General features: G+C 43.9%; 1 protein-coding gene across 1 annotated transcript in view; it reads left to right on the forward strand.

Annotated features, from left to right (window-relative positions):
- Positions 1–9,261, forward strand: part of Cpm (carboxypeptidase M) — a 61,010-nt gene extending 51,749 nt beyond the window's left edge. Inside the window, exons 8-9 of the mRNA XM_031350032.1 lie at positions 3,893–4,041; positions 7,616–9,261. Coding sequence (XP_031205892.1) covers positions 3,893–4,041; positions 7,616–7,858 — 392 coding nt within the window. The 3' untranslated portion in view covers positions 7,859–9,261. The remainder of the gene's footprint in view (positions 1–3,892; positions 4,042–7,615) is intronic.
- The last annotated feature ends 7,376 nt before the right edge of the window (positions 9,262–16,637 follow it).

Consider the following 16,637-nt stretch of genomic DNA (forward strand, 5'->3'; position numbering starts at 1 on the left):
AAAAAAAAAAAACAAAAAACAAAAAACAAAAAAAACAAAAAGAAAATTGAAAATAAAACCGAGTGTTGCCAGCACCTTCATAACATTACAAACATATCATTGGCCCTCCCCGTTTCCCTTATGTAGTCACTGTGCTAGGTCCTTGGCTGTTATTCTAACATTTCAGTTTCCGATGGCCTTTCCCCGTGAGTCCTGGGATAATTTGACCTCTCCATCATGGCTCTCCCGATATTGACCCTTTGGTGAGTTACTCTGAATTCTTTTATGAAAGCACCGTTTGTCACTATCATCAAGGAAGTGTGACAGGACATGAATATGTCTCTGCCGCTCGCTGCCCTTTGTTTTTTAATCTGTGGGTCCAGATGACCCACAGAGCACTGAATCAGGGACAGCTTTGCAGACCATGTTTAATACGGTATTAGCGTGCGGAAGCTGCTCAGCCCAATAAATAATAGCATAAGTAGTAAATAATAGTGATAATAAGTAATAAATAAAGCACAAATATTGTTAGCATTGGTGCATTGAATTTACAAGTCCATTTAATTAGGCCATATCAAGAAAATCTTTCCATCTCCTGGTCCTTGTAATCTGACATAAATTCATTTAACTGTAGGTGTAGTAAGTAACACATCAATCCTGCCCCCTTGCGGTTTAAGACAGGAATATTTTTTTCTGACTAAAAAAAAAAAAAAGAAACTATTTCAAAATAACTGGTTGTTACTACATAATAGAAAGTCATTAGTGCCCTGTCTGCTGTCAGAGAGTCCTTCTGTGTTAGGTGACGAAGGCCAACCTTCCTGTTTAGGCACTCCCTGGTCTTCGCCACGCTGTGCGTTCACATGCTAGGAGACTTGTGTGTCTGAGATGGTGACTCATCTGGAAGGCTCAGACCTGCCCCATGTGGGAAAGAGAAGCCTCCGATGTAGCACATGGGGCTGGCCTGCAGGACAGGAGGCAGTGTTGGCGCCAAGCTGTTAGGCCGGTGTCCTGTAATGAAAGCGCACCCAAGCTTTAGACTTTAGTGTGACCAGAAGTTGGAGTAAGAGATCTGCCCTGCTTCACGCCAGCCTGTTCTGTGGCTCCGGAGGGGGCTAGTGGGACGGACTCACAGCAGAATTCAATCTAAACTTGGGCTCTGTGGTGTCTTGGGCTGTGTTAGAGGATATACTCAGCGTGGGCTGGGGAAAAGGCCCAGGTAGCTTGTCTCATCTCTGAGAAGCAAAGCACGATGATTTCAGAGGCTGCCCCAGCTTTCCCTGGACTCTAAAGCAGACGTGAGCCTAGAGGCCAAGGAATGGCTCCCCACCCTCAGATAACTAAGGAAAGTCACCCTAAGAAACTGGCCAGGTACTCAGCTCCAGAATCCTGTTGGGCCAAGAGACAGATGTTTCATCAGATCCAGAGCAGGGCACTGCATAGTCATTAAGTTTAAAGGAGAATTTTTTTTTAATGATAAGGAGATTTTTATTTTTTATTTTATTTTATTATTTTTCTTTTATTAGATATTTTCTTTATTTACATTTCAAATGTTATCCCCTCTAGGTCTCCCCTCCAGAGACCCCTTCCCCTGTCTCTCCTTTCTCCCCTGTCCCTGCTTCTATAAGGGTACTCCCCCACCCACCCACTCCGGCCTTCCCACCCTGGCATTACCCTACACTGGGACATCGAACCCCCACAGGACCAAAGGGACTCTCCTCCCACTGATGCCAGATAAGGCCATCCTCTGCTACATATGCAGCCATCCCTCCATTATACTCTTTTGTTTTGGTTGTTTGGTTTGGTTTGGTTTGGTTTGGTTTTTGAAGACAGGGTTTCTCTGTGTAGCCCTGGCTGTCCTGGAACTCACTCTGTAGACCAAGCTGGCCTCGAACTCAGAAATCCACCAGCCTCTGCCTCCCAAGTGCTGGGGTTAAAGGCGTGTGCCACCACTACCAGGCTCCATTATACTCTTAGGTTGGTGGTTTAGTCCCTGGGAGCTCTGGGGGGGGGGGGGGTCTGGTTGGTTGATATTGTTGTTCTGCCTATGAGGTTGCAAACCCCTTCAGCTTAAAGGAGAATTCTTCAGGGGGCCTGTCTTGGCCCCAACTCTGAATGGTGGTGGCCAGATTCCATTTTCCCATAGAGTATTCAGGGTATCTCTGAGGGAAGGGTGCCTTCCGCCATCTTTGGACTAGACAAGAGAATGTGGCGGCATCTTGGCTTACTGGTTGGTGTTCCTTTCCAATGTTGGCTTTCCCCTCTCTTGCTATAGCAGCTCTTTCTGAGCCTTTGGGTCTACTGGTCTTTTTTTTCAGTGCCTGACTTCAGCACCCTGAATACATAGTAAGGACAAATATAAATGAGACTTTGAGGGGAAAAAAAAAGACAGGAAGCTGTTTGCAGAGTTGACCTCCATAGACAAGTGGAGAGGAAACGTGGCCTTTGATAACCCACTCCCCGGCCAATGAGCCAGGGACTGAACCAGAAAGGCACCGAGGGGCCATCTAGGTCAGGGGTTGCTTTATAGTTGATATAAAGCTCTTGTTTGAGTTGAGATAAAGCTACTTTGTTGCTAATATCAAAACCTTCATCTTTCCTCTCAGTCTGTTTATCACGCGCCTGGTGTTTTTCTTTCATGATGAATAATGGCTGAGTGTAGCTATTTGGAGATTGTTACCACTGGGTTTTGGTTTGGTTTGGTTTTTTCATTCATGTCATTAGGCATAAATGATGTCATCTTCAGATAGTCCAGTTTGTCACTGGAGGGAATAAATTGAAATTGTGGCTGGTGTCCTTTAGGGGAGAGCATGTCCTGGAAGAAAGCGTGTGGGAAGCCCTAGACTCGACCCCCAGAGTTGGGAACATTGACGTCTTGAAGTGGGCAAGTCTAATAAAATGCTTTAGTGTGGATTCCAGAGTCTGCCACGGATCTTGGATCTGGCTATGTAGCTGGCTATAAAATTACGGTTTTTTAAAGCATGGATTTGATCCCTTGAACCATCAAAAGAAGAATGTTATTTGAATCACCCGAAGCCTTATTCTTCACATTTGCAATATTTTGTTTTGTTTTGCAGTCTTGGAGATTGAACCCAAGGCTATGTTTGTCGTGCTTAATGCTAAACAGTAATTCTACCACTTAGTACCGCCTCAGCCCTGTGAAACTTGAAAACATTGTCATCTTGCAGAGTTGATATAAGGATTCATTGAGAACATGCACCCAAAGCCCACAGTATACAGGAACATATTAATTGCTCCATAAACATTGGTTGTTCTTACTAATAATAAGACAAGCAACACTGTTGTTATAATTTTGCTTCGCACTTAGTTTGCCTGGTGTGAAGACAAACCTTTGAAATCCTTATATATTGACAACTGTCTTGTAACTTAATGGTTTTTGTTCAGGGGTTCTAAGGAATTCACCACCATCATGTGTCAGTACAGTCTGATGATTAAATAAACAACCTGGAAATAACAGGAACGGATTATTGTCATTTCTGAGCTTCCATTTTGATAAAATGTGTTATGCACTAAATAGCCAATAACCAGAAATTTTTGCTATAAATCAGGCTTGTAGCTCAGCTGTGATTTATAGGCATCAAAATTACCCTTCTTTCTTGAGCACTGTTAAGACAGATAACAAATACTAGGGATGTGTTTCTTACATCCTTAAAGGAAATGTCTTTCATGTGCCATAAAAATGTGCTATTTACTTTAAATCTTTTAAATTGTATTGTTATTGTGCCAGGACACATGTGGAGGTCAGGCCTTTTAGGGAATCTCTGCTCTCCTTCCACTGTGGGCTCTAAGGATCAAACTTAGTTAGGTCCTCAGACTTCTCCATGAAGCATCTTTCTGAGCCATCTCGCAGACTCAAAACATGGAGTTTATATTTCATTTTCTTTTTCCTTTGCAGGTGTAAAGGGTCAAGTGTTTGATCAGAGTGGAACTCCATTACCGAATGTCATTGTGGAAGTCCAAGACAGAAAGCATATCTGCCCGTTTAGAACCAACAAGCTTGGAGAGTATTTCCTGCTTCTCCTGCCTGGGTCCTACGTGATAAATGTAAGTAGGCAAGGCTGGGAAGGAGCTCGCAGAGCACACTGCTCACCTGGGATGGCCAATGCTAAGTGGAAATGTAAGTGGCAAGGTTGGGATTATATAGAATGCAAGGCTCACCTGGGATGGCCAATGCTAAGTGGAAAATCTAACTGTGGGGACAGCAAGGCAGAAGGAAAGGTTAACATCAGACTTGCAATAGGAGATGAATGGAAGGTAGAAACAAACCAATGGGGGAATCTTGTATAGCCTCTCAGTGGTGGCGCACGCCTTTGACCCCAGCACTTGGGAGGCAGAGGCAGGTGGATTTCTGAGTTCAAGCCCAGCCTGGTCTATAGAGCAAGTTCCAGGACAGCCAGTGCTTCAAAGAGAAACCCTGTCTTGGGGGGAAAGGGAGGGGGAATCATGTGTTTTCCTAATTGGCAGATAATTCTTAATAGAAACCAAGTACCATGTTTTTCAATTATGTGTGTCTATGTGCTATAGCACACTTGCAGAAGTCAGTCAACAGCTTTGGGGTCAGTTCGCTCTTTCCAGCATACATTCCAGAGACTGAATCACATTGTTGGGCTTGTTGGGCTAGCACTTTCCCCTGGTGAACCACCCCACCAGCTCAGGACAGCTATTCTAATGAACACAGGTCACCTTATCAGTCAGACCAGGAGGAAGCCAACCTAAATCAAGGTACCTGGCATGGAGCCCTGCCAGATAAGCCAGGGCAGCTAAGCAGACACCATGTGGTAGAAATGAATGAGGGAGAACTAGAAGATGAGCAAAGGAGTGGCTGGAAATGACCCCAGAGGAAAAATAGAAGTGCCCAATAACAGCCCTGGCACCCAGGCCCGCCAGCGCACTGAGGACAGTGAAAGGGAAGGACACCAGCAAGCACCAGTGTGTCGGGGACAAGCTTTAAATCCAGTCCAGAGAGCTCTTCTGAAAATGACTTCTCTGTTCCCAAGAAGCTTGTCACTTTTCCTTGCCACTGCCAAACACCATCTAGGCGTAGGAGTTGCTAGCCAGCTTGGACTCGGGCCGAAGCCTTGGTCCAGTACACAATTCACTGAAGAGAAGGCAGATCCCTCCGAGTCTAGTAGCCACCATGCCACAAGCCCAGCTGCCGTCTCAGTCTGCCCCACGAAGTCTGGGGAAGTCTCTGCCAGTCACATTGTTGGCCCTTAGTGAGTCAGCTCCTCACTCAGTCCACAGATTCCGCACACCTGTCAATCGGGAGCTTAGACAGGTGGTGCCAGCTGGGTCCCCCAGCTCCAGGAACAGAGCTACCCGTGGCTCCACACCTACCACTCACTCTTCCCAGCCACGGCTGCAGATGCAGGTTTCAGCTTCTCCTAGATATAAGGTGTGTCTGTGTGTGTGATCTCTCTCTCTCTCTCTCTCTCTCTCTCTCTCTCTCTCTCTCTCTCTCACACACACACACACACACACACACACACAGTACATATATAGCAAAGTCTGTATGTGCAAGGCTCAGGAAGTGCCATATGGAATGGGGAAAAGCCTAAAGCGTTTATTCTCTAGTCAGAAACAGGGCAAATGAAGGAGGTCTTAGCAAACACAATTAGGCAAGAAAAAAAAAAAATGGGTATAAGAATTGGAAAGTGCCGGGTGGTGGTGGCGCACGCCTTTAATCCCAGCACTTGGGAGGCAGAGGCAGGCAGATTTCTGAGTTCGAGGCCAGCCTGGTCTACAGAGTGAGTTCCAGGAGACAGCCAAGGCTATACAGAGAAACCCTGTCTCAAAACAAACAAACAACAACAACAAAAAAAAGAATTGGAAAGTAAAAAGTTAATTATCTTTACTGATGTCATGGGTTTTCTGCTTAAGAAAAAAATCTAACTTTCATCAAAGAGCTGCTGAGACTCACAGATGAGGTCCAGGAAGTTCCAGATGAAAAAATCAACATGGGGGGAAAAGTCAGGAGCATGTGTAAACAGTAGTAGTAAACTTGGTGAAAAGAAATTAAGGGGCTGGAGAGATGGCTCAGCGGGTAAGAGCACTGGCTGCTCTTCCAGAGGGCCTGAGTTCAAATCCCAGCACCCACATGGTGGCTCACAACTACCTGTAATGGGATCTGATGCCCTCTTCTGGAGTGTCTAAAGACAGCGACAGTATACCCACATACATGAAATAAATAAATAAATCTTAAAAAGAAAAAGAAATTAAGAAAGGAATCCCGTTCACCATAGCTACCAAAAAAAAAAAAAAAGCAACCCTGAGATATTTAGAAATTAACCAAAAGTTCCTTGCAATAAAAATTGTAAGCCAGGTATGGTGGCACATGCTTTTAACCCCCCTCACTAGAGAAGCAGAGTTCCAGGCCAGCACTGAGAAACTTACAAACCACAAATTAAAGCAATAATGAAGAATCTACAAAAAAGGACAAGCACCCCATTTGTGGGCCAGAAGAGTCGACCATACTACCCATATATGATCTGTAGTCAAGACATGCTGTTCACACACACAGAGAGACAGACAGACAGACAGACAGACAGACACACACACACACACACACACACACAAACATAAAATGACCTCACAAAAACAGGTGTGTGTGTGTGTATGCGCGTGTGCACGTGCGTGTACTTGAAAACCAGGGGCACAAATTTAGACAAAGAAAAAAACAAATCAAGAAGCGTGGCAATGGAGCCAAGAGCAGATTGTCCCTGAATCTTCAGAACTGGGAGAAAAGATCTGCAAACGATCTCTCTATTAAGAGATGAGTTTCTAGAATATATAAAGCGCTCAAAAGGAAGCCTTCATGCCAGCACTGCCCTGAGGCAGGTGAGTTTGAAGTCAACCTGGTCTACATAGTGACTTCCAGGCCAGCGAGGACCTCAAACCACAAAGCAATCACAACCCCCCTGAAGATTCACAAGAACAAAACTAGTTCTTTAAAACAATTGAAGGTTTTAGAGGAAAGCGGTAGAGGGGCTGAAGACCTGGGTTGAAGTCCTGGAACCTACAGGGCAGCTCACAGACCATTCGGACTCCAGTTCTAGATCTGCTGCCCCCTTCTGGTCTCTGTTAGCACTGCATGCAAGTGGTGGACGCGTGCAGGCAAACCGCTCCCGTACATCGCGTTTGGTTTTTGTTTTTGTTTTTCTTTTTAAATAGGAGGGGCGGGGAGTGAAGTAGAGTTATACACCTTAGGTCAGTGGCAAGGAGAATGGGAGTAGATTGGAGAAAGAATCTACTTACAATCTTGATATCTAATAAGGATACGTAGGCTTGGTATGTAGGAAAGCTTGTTTACCCTGACACACTAAAAATGACTCTGGCAGAGTCGGTCGCTGCTTCCTCCATTCAGTCCTTTCCTTCACCAGATGCTGAACCCGTCTCTGTTCTTACTTCATTCTGTAATTCTTGGTAGCAGCATTTGCACCTAAGGTCTACATCAGGAGACACTGGCAACATCCCGGGCGCTCGCCCCAGAAGCGTGGACCGCTCTCAAGCCTGGCACGCATGGCTCAAAGGCTGTGCCCCAGAGGTGGAGATCTGTCTTCAGCGTCGATCCCACACGCATCTGAAATCACTCAAGTAATTGTTTCTTGTTCCTTCTCAGGTTACAGTCCCTGGACATGACTCATACCTCACGAAACTTACTATTCCAGGGAAATCCCAGCCCTTCAGTGCTCTTAAAAAGGATTTTCACCTCCCGTTGCGATGGCAGCTGGATTCCGTCTCCGTATCAAATCCTTCATGCCCAATGATTCCTCTGTACAAATTAATGCCAAGCCACTCTGCTGCAACAAAGTCTAGTTTGTTCGTGTTTTTCATGACTCTTTTGCACATATTTTTCAAGTAAAATGTGAAACTTGACCCCCTGGAATCAGGGATTGGTTACTCCACATTAAGGTAACTTTCCCTCTGGTGAGACTGCAATGGGATAGACACTACTGTTTTCCTTAAGAAGAAAACCGGATGTTTCCAAACCTGGCCTAGAACAACCTGTAACGACAAAATCGATCTTCAGTCTGGATAAAATGGAGGTCACTGCCTAGCAAATGCTGCCCACGTACTCCACGCCCTCCATCCCCAAGGAGTCCTAAACACTTGTAAGAAAGTTCAGAAGCCAAACAGACCCCTACCAGAAAAACAATTTGTCTACGGAGAGCCACGTGGATCAAAGCCGAAAGGACAGACACTTTTGTGCGTGTGCGACCTTTTGTGAGTGTTGTTTGTAGAGAGCTGATACTGCGTATAAGTGGTTCTGCCCAAAGGAAGAAATTTCCACACTAAGAACATTTACTCTTGCCAATGTTCTAAGGACAAATGAGAGAAAACGGGCAAACGTGTCTGACGTGGCTACAGATGAAGTGGCCTCTGTCTCCCGTGCCTTTGCCCTTGCCTCCCTGCATCCGATGCCACAGTCCTATGAAGGTGACCCCTCATATGTAACCCCAGTCTCTTGCCTGAGCCTCAGATGCTCGCCAGACACACCCACCTGGATACGCAGATGAACTTGGGCTCATCCGGTTGACAGTTGAGACGCCATGTGAGGCTGTTCCCTTCCCATAGTCAGTCACTGAAAGGCTGCTGTATGGATCCTTGCCAGCTTCTCCACACCAGTTAGCACCCCTCACTGCTGACCAAGCTGCTGCTCATGGGTATCTTTGCCAAGTCTTCCACACAGCACCTGAGGAGTTGGGTCTGCCCAAAGCTCTGCTGCTCCTTAAACACAACACAGTGCTCACAATGCCAGGTATGGATGGCATTCTGACTGTGCCAAACCTTGTTCCCTGCTCAGTAAAACTCCATTCCATGGGGATTAAGAGCACTGACTGCTCTTCCAGAGGTCCCGAGGTCAATTCCCAGCAGCCACATGGTGGCTCACAACCATCTGTAATGGGCATCCGATGCCTTCTTCTGGTGTGTCTGAAGACAGTGACCGTGTAGTTATAAACATAAAATAAATAAATTTTTAAAAAGAATTCCGTGCACCCTCTTCAATCGGGAAGCCCATGGAGTTCCAAGTGGTCGGGTTCGAGGCTGATCCTCCAAAGAAGCTGCTTTTAACTAGGGAATTTACAGCACCGTGGTGTGGAAGTACTCTGCGCTGGCCTTCTTCTCTAGTACACCATGAACTCTTTAAGACCAGGATCTACTTGAGAAACATCATTTCTCAGAGCCTACGACAAAACAGGAAATAAATGGAAACAGAGCTTTTCCAGCATCCTGCTACAGACCTTGAAATTCTATGGATTTGAGCAGTTTTGTGAAAATAAGTTGGTTTTGGGTTTTTTTTTTTTTTTTTGGTTTTTTGAGACCGGGTTTCTCTGTGTAGCCCTGGCTGTCCTGGAACTGACTCAGTAGACCAGGCTGGCCTCGAACTCAGAGATCTGCCTGCCTCTGCCTCCCAAGTGCTGGGATTAAAGGTATGTGCCACCACTGCTCAGCATGAAAATAAGTTTTATGTTTGGCAACATTCACCTTACTCTAGTGTACACACATACACACCGACACTTTTCATGTGTGCGTCAAAAAACAAAATCCAAAGATAAATGCAAATGAGCGCACCGTGAGGCTGATGAGAAAGGCATTTGCTAGCTGTTAACCAGCATCCGCACTGCCTTCTAGACCAGAAAACAAAAGTGTCCCCAGAGGAAGTAACTTTATTCTAACATTATAAGAAGAGAAAGCTGGGTGTGGTGGCCCACACCTTTAATCCCAACACTCAGGAGGCAGAGGCAGGTGGATGTCTTAGTTCACATAGACCCTGTCTCAAAAGTAAATAAAAAAGGATAAATATGGAACAGGAAAACCAACAGTAACTGCAAGGTGCAGGTTTCTGAGAGCCGTGCATTTTTCACAGGAAGTGAGAACATGCAGGGGTCGACAGGCGCTGAAGGCTTGAGACTCTAAAGAGATACATGGGCACCCTGGTGCCCTTTCTTTGGTGCCAAACCTAGTCTATATTTTAATATCAATAGAATGCATAGCTTTTTAACCACTTCTAAATTTGAAAATAGCATGAGTATCTTGATCATCTTTATTTAAATAAGCATTAACTTATATCTCAGAAAGCATATATTAATAGTTCAGAAGGGGGTCTAGGTATATTAACATTTGAAGTATATAAGACAAAGCCAGGTGTGGTGGCTGGTCATCTGTTATCCCAGCTCTTGGGAGGCTGAGGCAAGATTGACACAGTTCAAGGCTAGCCTGGACTACAAGTGGGACCCATCTTAGGAAAAAAAAAAATGTAAGAGTGAACTCAGTTTGCCATCAGCTGGGTGTTCTGATTTCTGACTGACCCTTTCCTAAGATTGTGTGAAAGGAAATGAGCTGTTTGCTGAGTTGCTCATGGACCTAACAGGAGACTTGTTACTGAAATATCTTACATGTGCACATATCTTACCGGAGACTGTCCCAGGGCTTTGCACTGGCCTTTGAGCCACAGCTTCGACTTTATTTTGTTTGACACAGCATCTCCCTAAGTTGTGTAGGCTGGACTTGGAACTCACTATAATCCAAACTGGCTTTGGACCTGCCTGTCTTAGCCACCAAAGTAGCTACTATAGGCCTGGTCCGATGTGTCCATCTAAAGATAACATTCCTTAAATCAGAAATCTGTATCAAAACCCAGTGTAAAATCACTTAAACAGGGTGAGGGGGTGTGGCTCACTGACAGTATGCTCAGCATACACAAAGGCTTGGGTTCAATCTCCATTAACTACCCCCAATGCAAGACAAAGCATGACCAGAAAATTATTCTATGGCCCGGGTCCTCAAGCCTTCGGTTGTCCTCTGCCTGGTAGAGGAAGCACAAGGAATACTTGGGTTAGTAACTATTTTGAAGGCAGTATACCTTATTTAAAGGTGACTGAAAAATGTAACTGCTAGTTAGCAAGAACCCATGTCCTTCTCAAGAAAACTTTCACAAAGTGCCTAGTTTACCTGTGTGCCCACTTTTGAATTTAGATGGTAAAATCCCAGCTACTCAGGAGGCAGAGGCAGGTGGTTCCCTGTGAATTCAAGGCCAGTCTTTTCTACAGAGTTCCGGGACAGCCAGAGCCACACAGAAAAACCCTGTCTCAAACAAGCAAAAATAATCCAGAGTTTTCTCAAACTCTGCCTGTATTAAAATGGTGCACATCAGCTCTGCTTTCCAATGTGTGAAGTAATGCTGGGTTGAGAAGTATCTGTTTCTAGGAAAGGTGTACAAATCCATATAGCACACTTGTTTTCCTGCTGCAGTGGGAGTTTGATTCTCATTCTGTGACGGGGCATCTAGTGGAGGTTTGTGAACTCAGTTCTGACTTCCTGGTGATCTCGGATACAAGAGAGAATGATGCTGGATTGGTGAAGAGCATTGTGTTTCGAGGCCCATGACAGATCCTACAGGTCTGTTCTAGACTTACATCACTAACGAGCAGACACTACACTGTGCCTCACAGCCATTTGATCATACTTTAGCTCATAAGCCAACCCACAGCTCTGTGAGAGAGGCTTCATGCTGGTTTTTGTTTTACAAATCTTTTAAGTGATTCCTGTCATTAAAAGCACTGGAGCAAAAGCTATTAAAGGTGCTCAAATTGAGTGGGGGCAGCATTGGCCTTTAATTCAAGACCACCTGCTCTACAGAGTGAGTTCCAGGACAGCCAGGGTTACATAGAGAAACCTTGTCTCAGAAAATAAAATCTCAGATTATCTAAGATTATAACATTTGCTTGGGAGGGACCATAACTACCTCTGAGCTTATTTTATTTACATTATCTGATTATCAATAAAGAATATTCATATAGTGAATGTTGTCTCTTTCCATTATTGTTTTGTTTGCGAACATAACAAAATCTACAAACTAAAAAAGCCTGCCATTTGGGGCTAGAAAAATGGCTCAGGTTATAAGCACTGACTGTTCTTCCAGACGTCCTGGGTTCAATTCCCAGCAACCACATGATGGCTCACAACCATCTCTAATAGGATCCAATTCTGGTATATCTGAAGAGAATGACAGTATATTCACACAAATAATTAAAAAAAAAAAAAAAAAAGACTGACATAAATATACTCCAGGAGTGATCATATTTAAAGTCTTAGGCAAGAATACTTCAACAATATTCCCAAAGTCCAGATGATCCCCACAAGACAGAGTATGCTATTGATAGTATAGTCTAGTTAAGGTGAATTATGTGGCTGTGTGTTCCACGGACAAAATGACGGATGAGGCGGTCTTCTAAGCAGGAGGAGTCTGGGAAGAAGCGCTTGAGGAGCTCGCTCAAGCCCTGGACTCAGTCTCCAGCACCACAGGAACACAACGCTTTGGAAAAGTTCAGTTAGAGTCCCAAACATTTGGGGAATCATGACAAAAAGACATTTGTCCCAAGTAGTAAGTTTTCTTGTTGCCAGGTGCTTGTGTTAAAGCATACTGAAGAGTTGTAAACAACGAATTTGCTTCCAGGAGCTGGGACACTTACAAGGCCTCACCTCATCAATATAAATCTTGCTTCTGAGTTGTGTAGTCAAGGACATCTATCCTCCAAAACTGCTACAAGTGGGTTTTTATCTATATGGGTGTCTTGTCTGCATGTGTCTGTACCACTCACTAGTGTGCCTGGTGCACACAGAGGTTAAAGGGCATTTGATTTCCTGGTCAGAGCTGCAGGTAATGAGCCACCACATGTGTACTGGGAATCAAAAGCAGGGTACTCTTAACCACTGAACCATCTTTCAGCCCCTACATAAATAGAAATACTTGCGAGGGTTTTTTTTAAAGTAATTATTTATATTTAACTAGCATGTGTATTGTGTGTATCGTCAGATGATAACTTTAGGGAACTGTCTCCTAATTATTTAATCTCAATCGGGGGTTTCTACTCCACCTTTATCATTCAGTTCCCAGATAAAAGACACACTTTTTTTTTAAAAGATGTATTTATTTATTATATGTAAGTATACTGTAGTTGTCTTCAGACACTCCAGAAGGAGTCAGATCTTGTTACGGATGGTTGTGAGCCACCATGTGGTTGCTGGGAATTGAACTCAGGACCTTCGGAAGAGCAGTCAGTGCTCTTAACCACTGAACCATCTCTCCAGCCTGACACACAACTTTTATAAGCCTTTAATGCCCTAGAGCTGGGCAGATATCTACCCTCTAAGCTATTAAAATCTACTTCCCCATTAATAACCCTGAGATAGAACTTGCCATGTTCCCTCTGGGCAGCTCTTAACTCCAATTGGCCATCCCTCATGGCCATATTTTCATGACTCAGTCTTCTCCCCTCTCCACCTTCTCTCTCTTCTTCCTGCCTCAGACCCCAAAACCCCGCCTATCTCTCTTCCGGCCAGCTATAGGCTGTAAGTATGTTTATTCACCAAATCAGGGATAAGTTGGGGAGCAAGGTTACATAGTATCACCTGGGTTTAAGTGAGAATCTCCCAGTCCCTTGGGGCAGCCAGAGCCAGTATTTAACATTACAATACATAGCAACAGAGCAAACCTACCGGTCTCCTGCCTTCCACTCTGTGGTGGTCTCTTGTTTCTGCCATGATACATGCATACTGCAAGCTGGCTGCCCAGCAAACTTCCAGGTGATTCTCCTGTGTGTCTGCCTGTCATCTCTCATACTGTGGTTACAGAGGAGTGCCACCATATCCATGGTTTCTGGGGATGGAATCAGGCCTCGAGGCTTGCAGCAAGCACTGTTATCACTAAGCCATCTCCTCCACCCAAGTATCTTAATTTTAAATTAAATTGCAAACATTTCTTCATTTCAAAAGAAAATCCATTGGAATATAGTATATTGGGAAATCCTTAGGCAGAATTGCCTAGACTTAAGTATTTAAATTTGTAGCTATTAGGGGCTGGAGAGAGAGTTCAGTGGTTAAGAACACTGGTGGCTTTCCTGGAGATCCTGAGTTCAATCCTCCACAACCACATGGTGGCTCATAAGCATCTCTATAATGTGATCTGATGCCCTCTTCTGGCATGCAGGTGTACAAGCAGATAGAACACTCATAAAATAAACAAACCTTGTAACTAAGTTAAATGAGTTGATGGATATGAACTGCAGCCCAAGAATGTTTAAAATTCACATGCTAGTAGTAGCAAAAAAATTCTATCCACCCTTCTCAGGGAGAACAAAGTAATTGTAAGATGAACTAATTTTGAAGTCTTTTATTACATTCCTGCACACAATGCACATCCACATTCCACAGTACACACGCTGAGGGCAGGGGGCGCTTGCAGAAGTGGCTCTCTCCTTCCACAGAGTCTCAGAATTAAACAGTCCCTGGCTTAGCAGCAGGTGTCTTTACCTACTGAGCCAACCCTGAACTAGAATTTTAAAATATTAGACATGAGGGAAAGTTAGAGAAAAAAAAGAAAAAGCAAGCATAAGCAGTTCCTGAATCGCAGATCTGCCTCCTCTCATTTCTCTAATGAGTGTGACAGAACACAATCTCTCTCCACGGCTTAAACCAGCCTCCAAAATCTCTATGTTGCTTTTATAATGAGAAAAAAGGGCAACTCATTAACTTACATCGAAATAAACATCCTAACTGGCCAAGGCCTGTGCCCAACAATAAAGTATCGTATTTTGAATGTTCAGTGTTTTTAAAATGAAACTGAACTTGAATTCCTTTCGCTGTTGGTGAGCGACCTCTTGAACTATCCTCATTGCAGTTGGGAGTCTACTGCTGATGGGCACATGAGCTCAGCCCTCCCAGCATGCTGCATCTAAGTCACAGTTCCATGCCCAACTAACTCTGGACACCCATTTTATCAAGAGAAAATGTCAGCCATGCTGCTGGTGGCACACACCTTTAGTCTTAGCACCTGGGAGGCAGAGGCAGGTGGATCTCCAAGTTCAAGGCCAGCCTGGTCTGCAGAGCAAGTTCCAAGACAGCCAAAGTTACACAGAGAAACCTGTCTCAAAAAACAAAAAAATTGTCTGGGAAGGGAAAGGGGGTGTTCTTTTATGTAAAGGGTTGGGGGTAAAGGGAGGAAATCCTTTCTATGTTACAACTCTGACCTTAGTATTAAAGATCAGTCTTCATATACCTTTTTAATTCTTATATAAAATTATGTAACAATATTTTATTATATAAATTATAAAATTAGTGTATAATTCTTATGTTACCAATTATATGTTGTTATAAATTACATGAAATATTTTTCTATCTTAGATATATTAATAATTATATAAATTTCTTTAATTTTTATACAAACAATATTTTTTAATATTTTAAGCAGCCTTTGAAATTAAAGAGAAAAAAAAACATGCAAAGCTGTTTTCATTGCCTATTAACATCCTGGATGCCCACTGTACACACAGTGCACTTTCTCTGGTAGTTTGAAGGGCACAGAAGGAAGCAACAGTGTATTCCAGGGAGAGAAGATACAAAGGACCAGTGACTGAGGCCCTGTAGCCATGTACTTGAGCAGATGGAGTCTGGGCTACCTCCCTGGAAGGAGGAGTTCTGGAAATGGCTAGTCATGAATGAATCTAAGGGAACACTGTTAAAGCCATGGCTTCTTACAGGTGCTTACAGTCTAGCCTGCCATGCTGCTCATAGTTGATACACTTCACTCTAAGTCAAAGGTCACTAAAGGAGTAGCCTACCTGTGGTATTGATTTTGGCCTCCCACTATAAAGTAAGCTTATGAATATTTTAGCAGAAAAGGTTTTGGAATATGAAAAGCAAGCAGCCATTTCAGAGGGATCCAGAGGATGTGATTCAGTTGGCAAGTGCTGCCCAGAATACATGACATCCTGGACTTGATGGCACACAGGTAACCTCACACTAGAGGGGAGGTGGTAAAGGGATCGGTAATACAAGGCTATCTTTGGCTACTTAGAGAGTTTAAGGCTAATTTGGGTTATGTGAGACTATAAAGACCAACCAATAAGACACTGAAACCAAGCATGGATCATACCTGTACTTTTAGCCCATGGGAATGCAGATAAGATCAGAAGTTGAAGGCCAGCCTCTACTACATATCAAAGTTTGAAGTCAATTAATAGAGTGTTACTATAACCCTGTATAAAGCCCCAAGTAACAGGCTTGGGGAGTTGTAAACAAGTAATAGATTCATCCAGCATATAGGTAATAAATCTAAAAGAGTAGTTTGGAAATTTGGAATGTGAGAGACTATCTTGATGATTTCATACAGTTAAAATAGTATTTGGAAGGCAGGAGGATACTGATTCAAACAAAAATAGTAATTAAAAGTACTTGGACAGCACTAACTAGACTTAGTGGGCTATTCACAACCAAAGGAGCTGCCAAGGAAGCTGGAGGGCTTGGGAGGGACTGGGAAAGGGTGGATGGGTATGATCTAAATGCACCATGCTCATGTATGAAATTACCCAATAAAAAAAGTATTGTTTTATTAACTCCTGCTAAATCTTTTAAAGGAGCTAGCTTTGAAAAAGCATGGAGGGCTAGCAACTAGTTGTCAATAAGGGGCTTAGATGAAAGCATGAGGACTCAGTTCGAATCCCAGCCCCCACGTTAAGAAGGTGCACAGGACAGTATGTGTCTTGTGATTATAGAGACAGACAGGCAAATCCCTGGGACTTGTTGACCAGCTAGCCTAGCCCAATCTGTGACCACTAGGACAGTAGAGAATGTGGCTCAGA

Source organism: Mastomys coucha, unplaced genomic scaffold (assembly GCF_008632895.1).
Source record: "Mastomys coucha isolate ucsf_1 unplaced genomic scaffold, UCSF_Mcou_1 pScaffold4, whole genome shotgun sequence".
Lineage (NCBI taxonomy): Eukaryota > Metazoa > Chordata > Mammalia > Rodentia > Muridae > Mastomys > Mastomys coucha.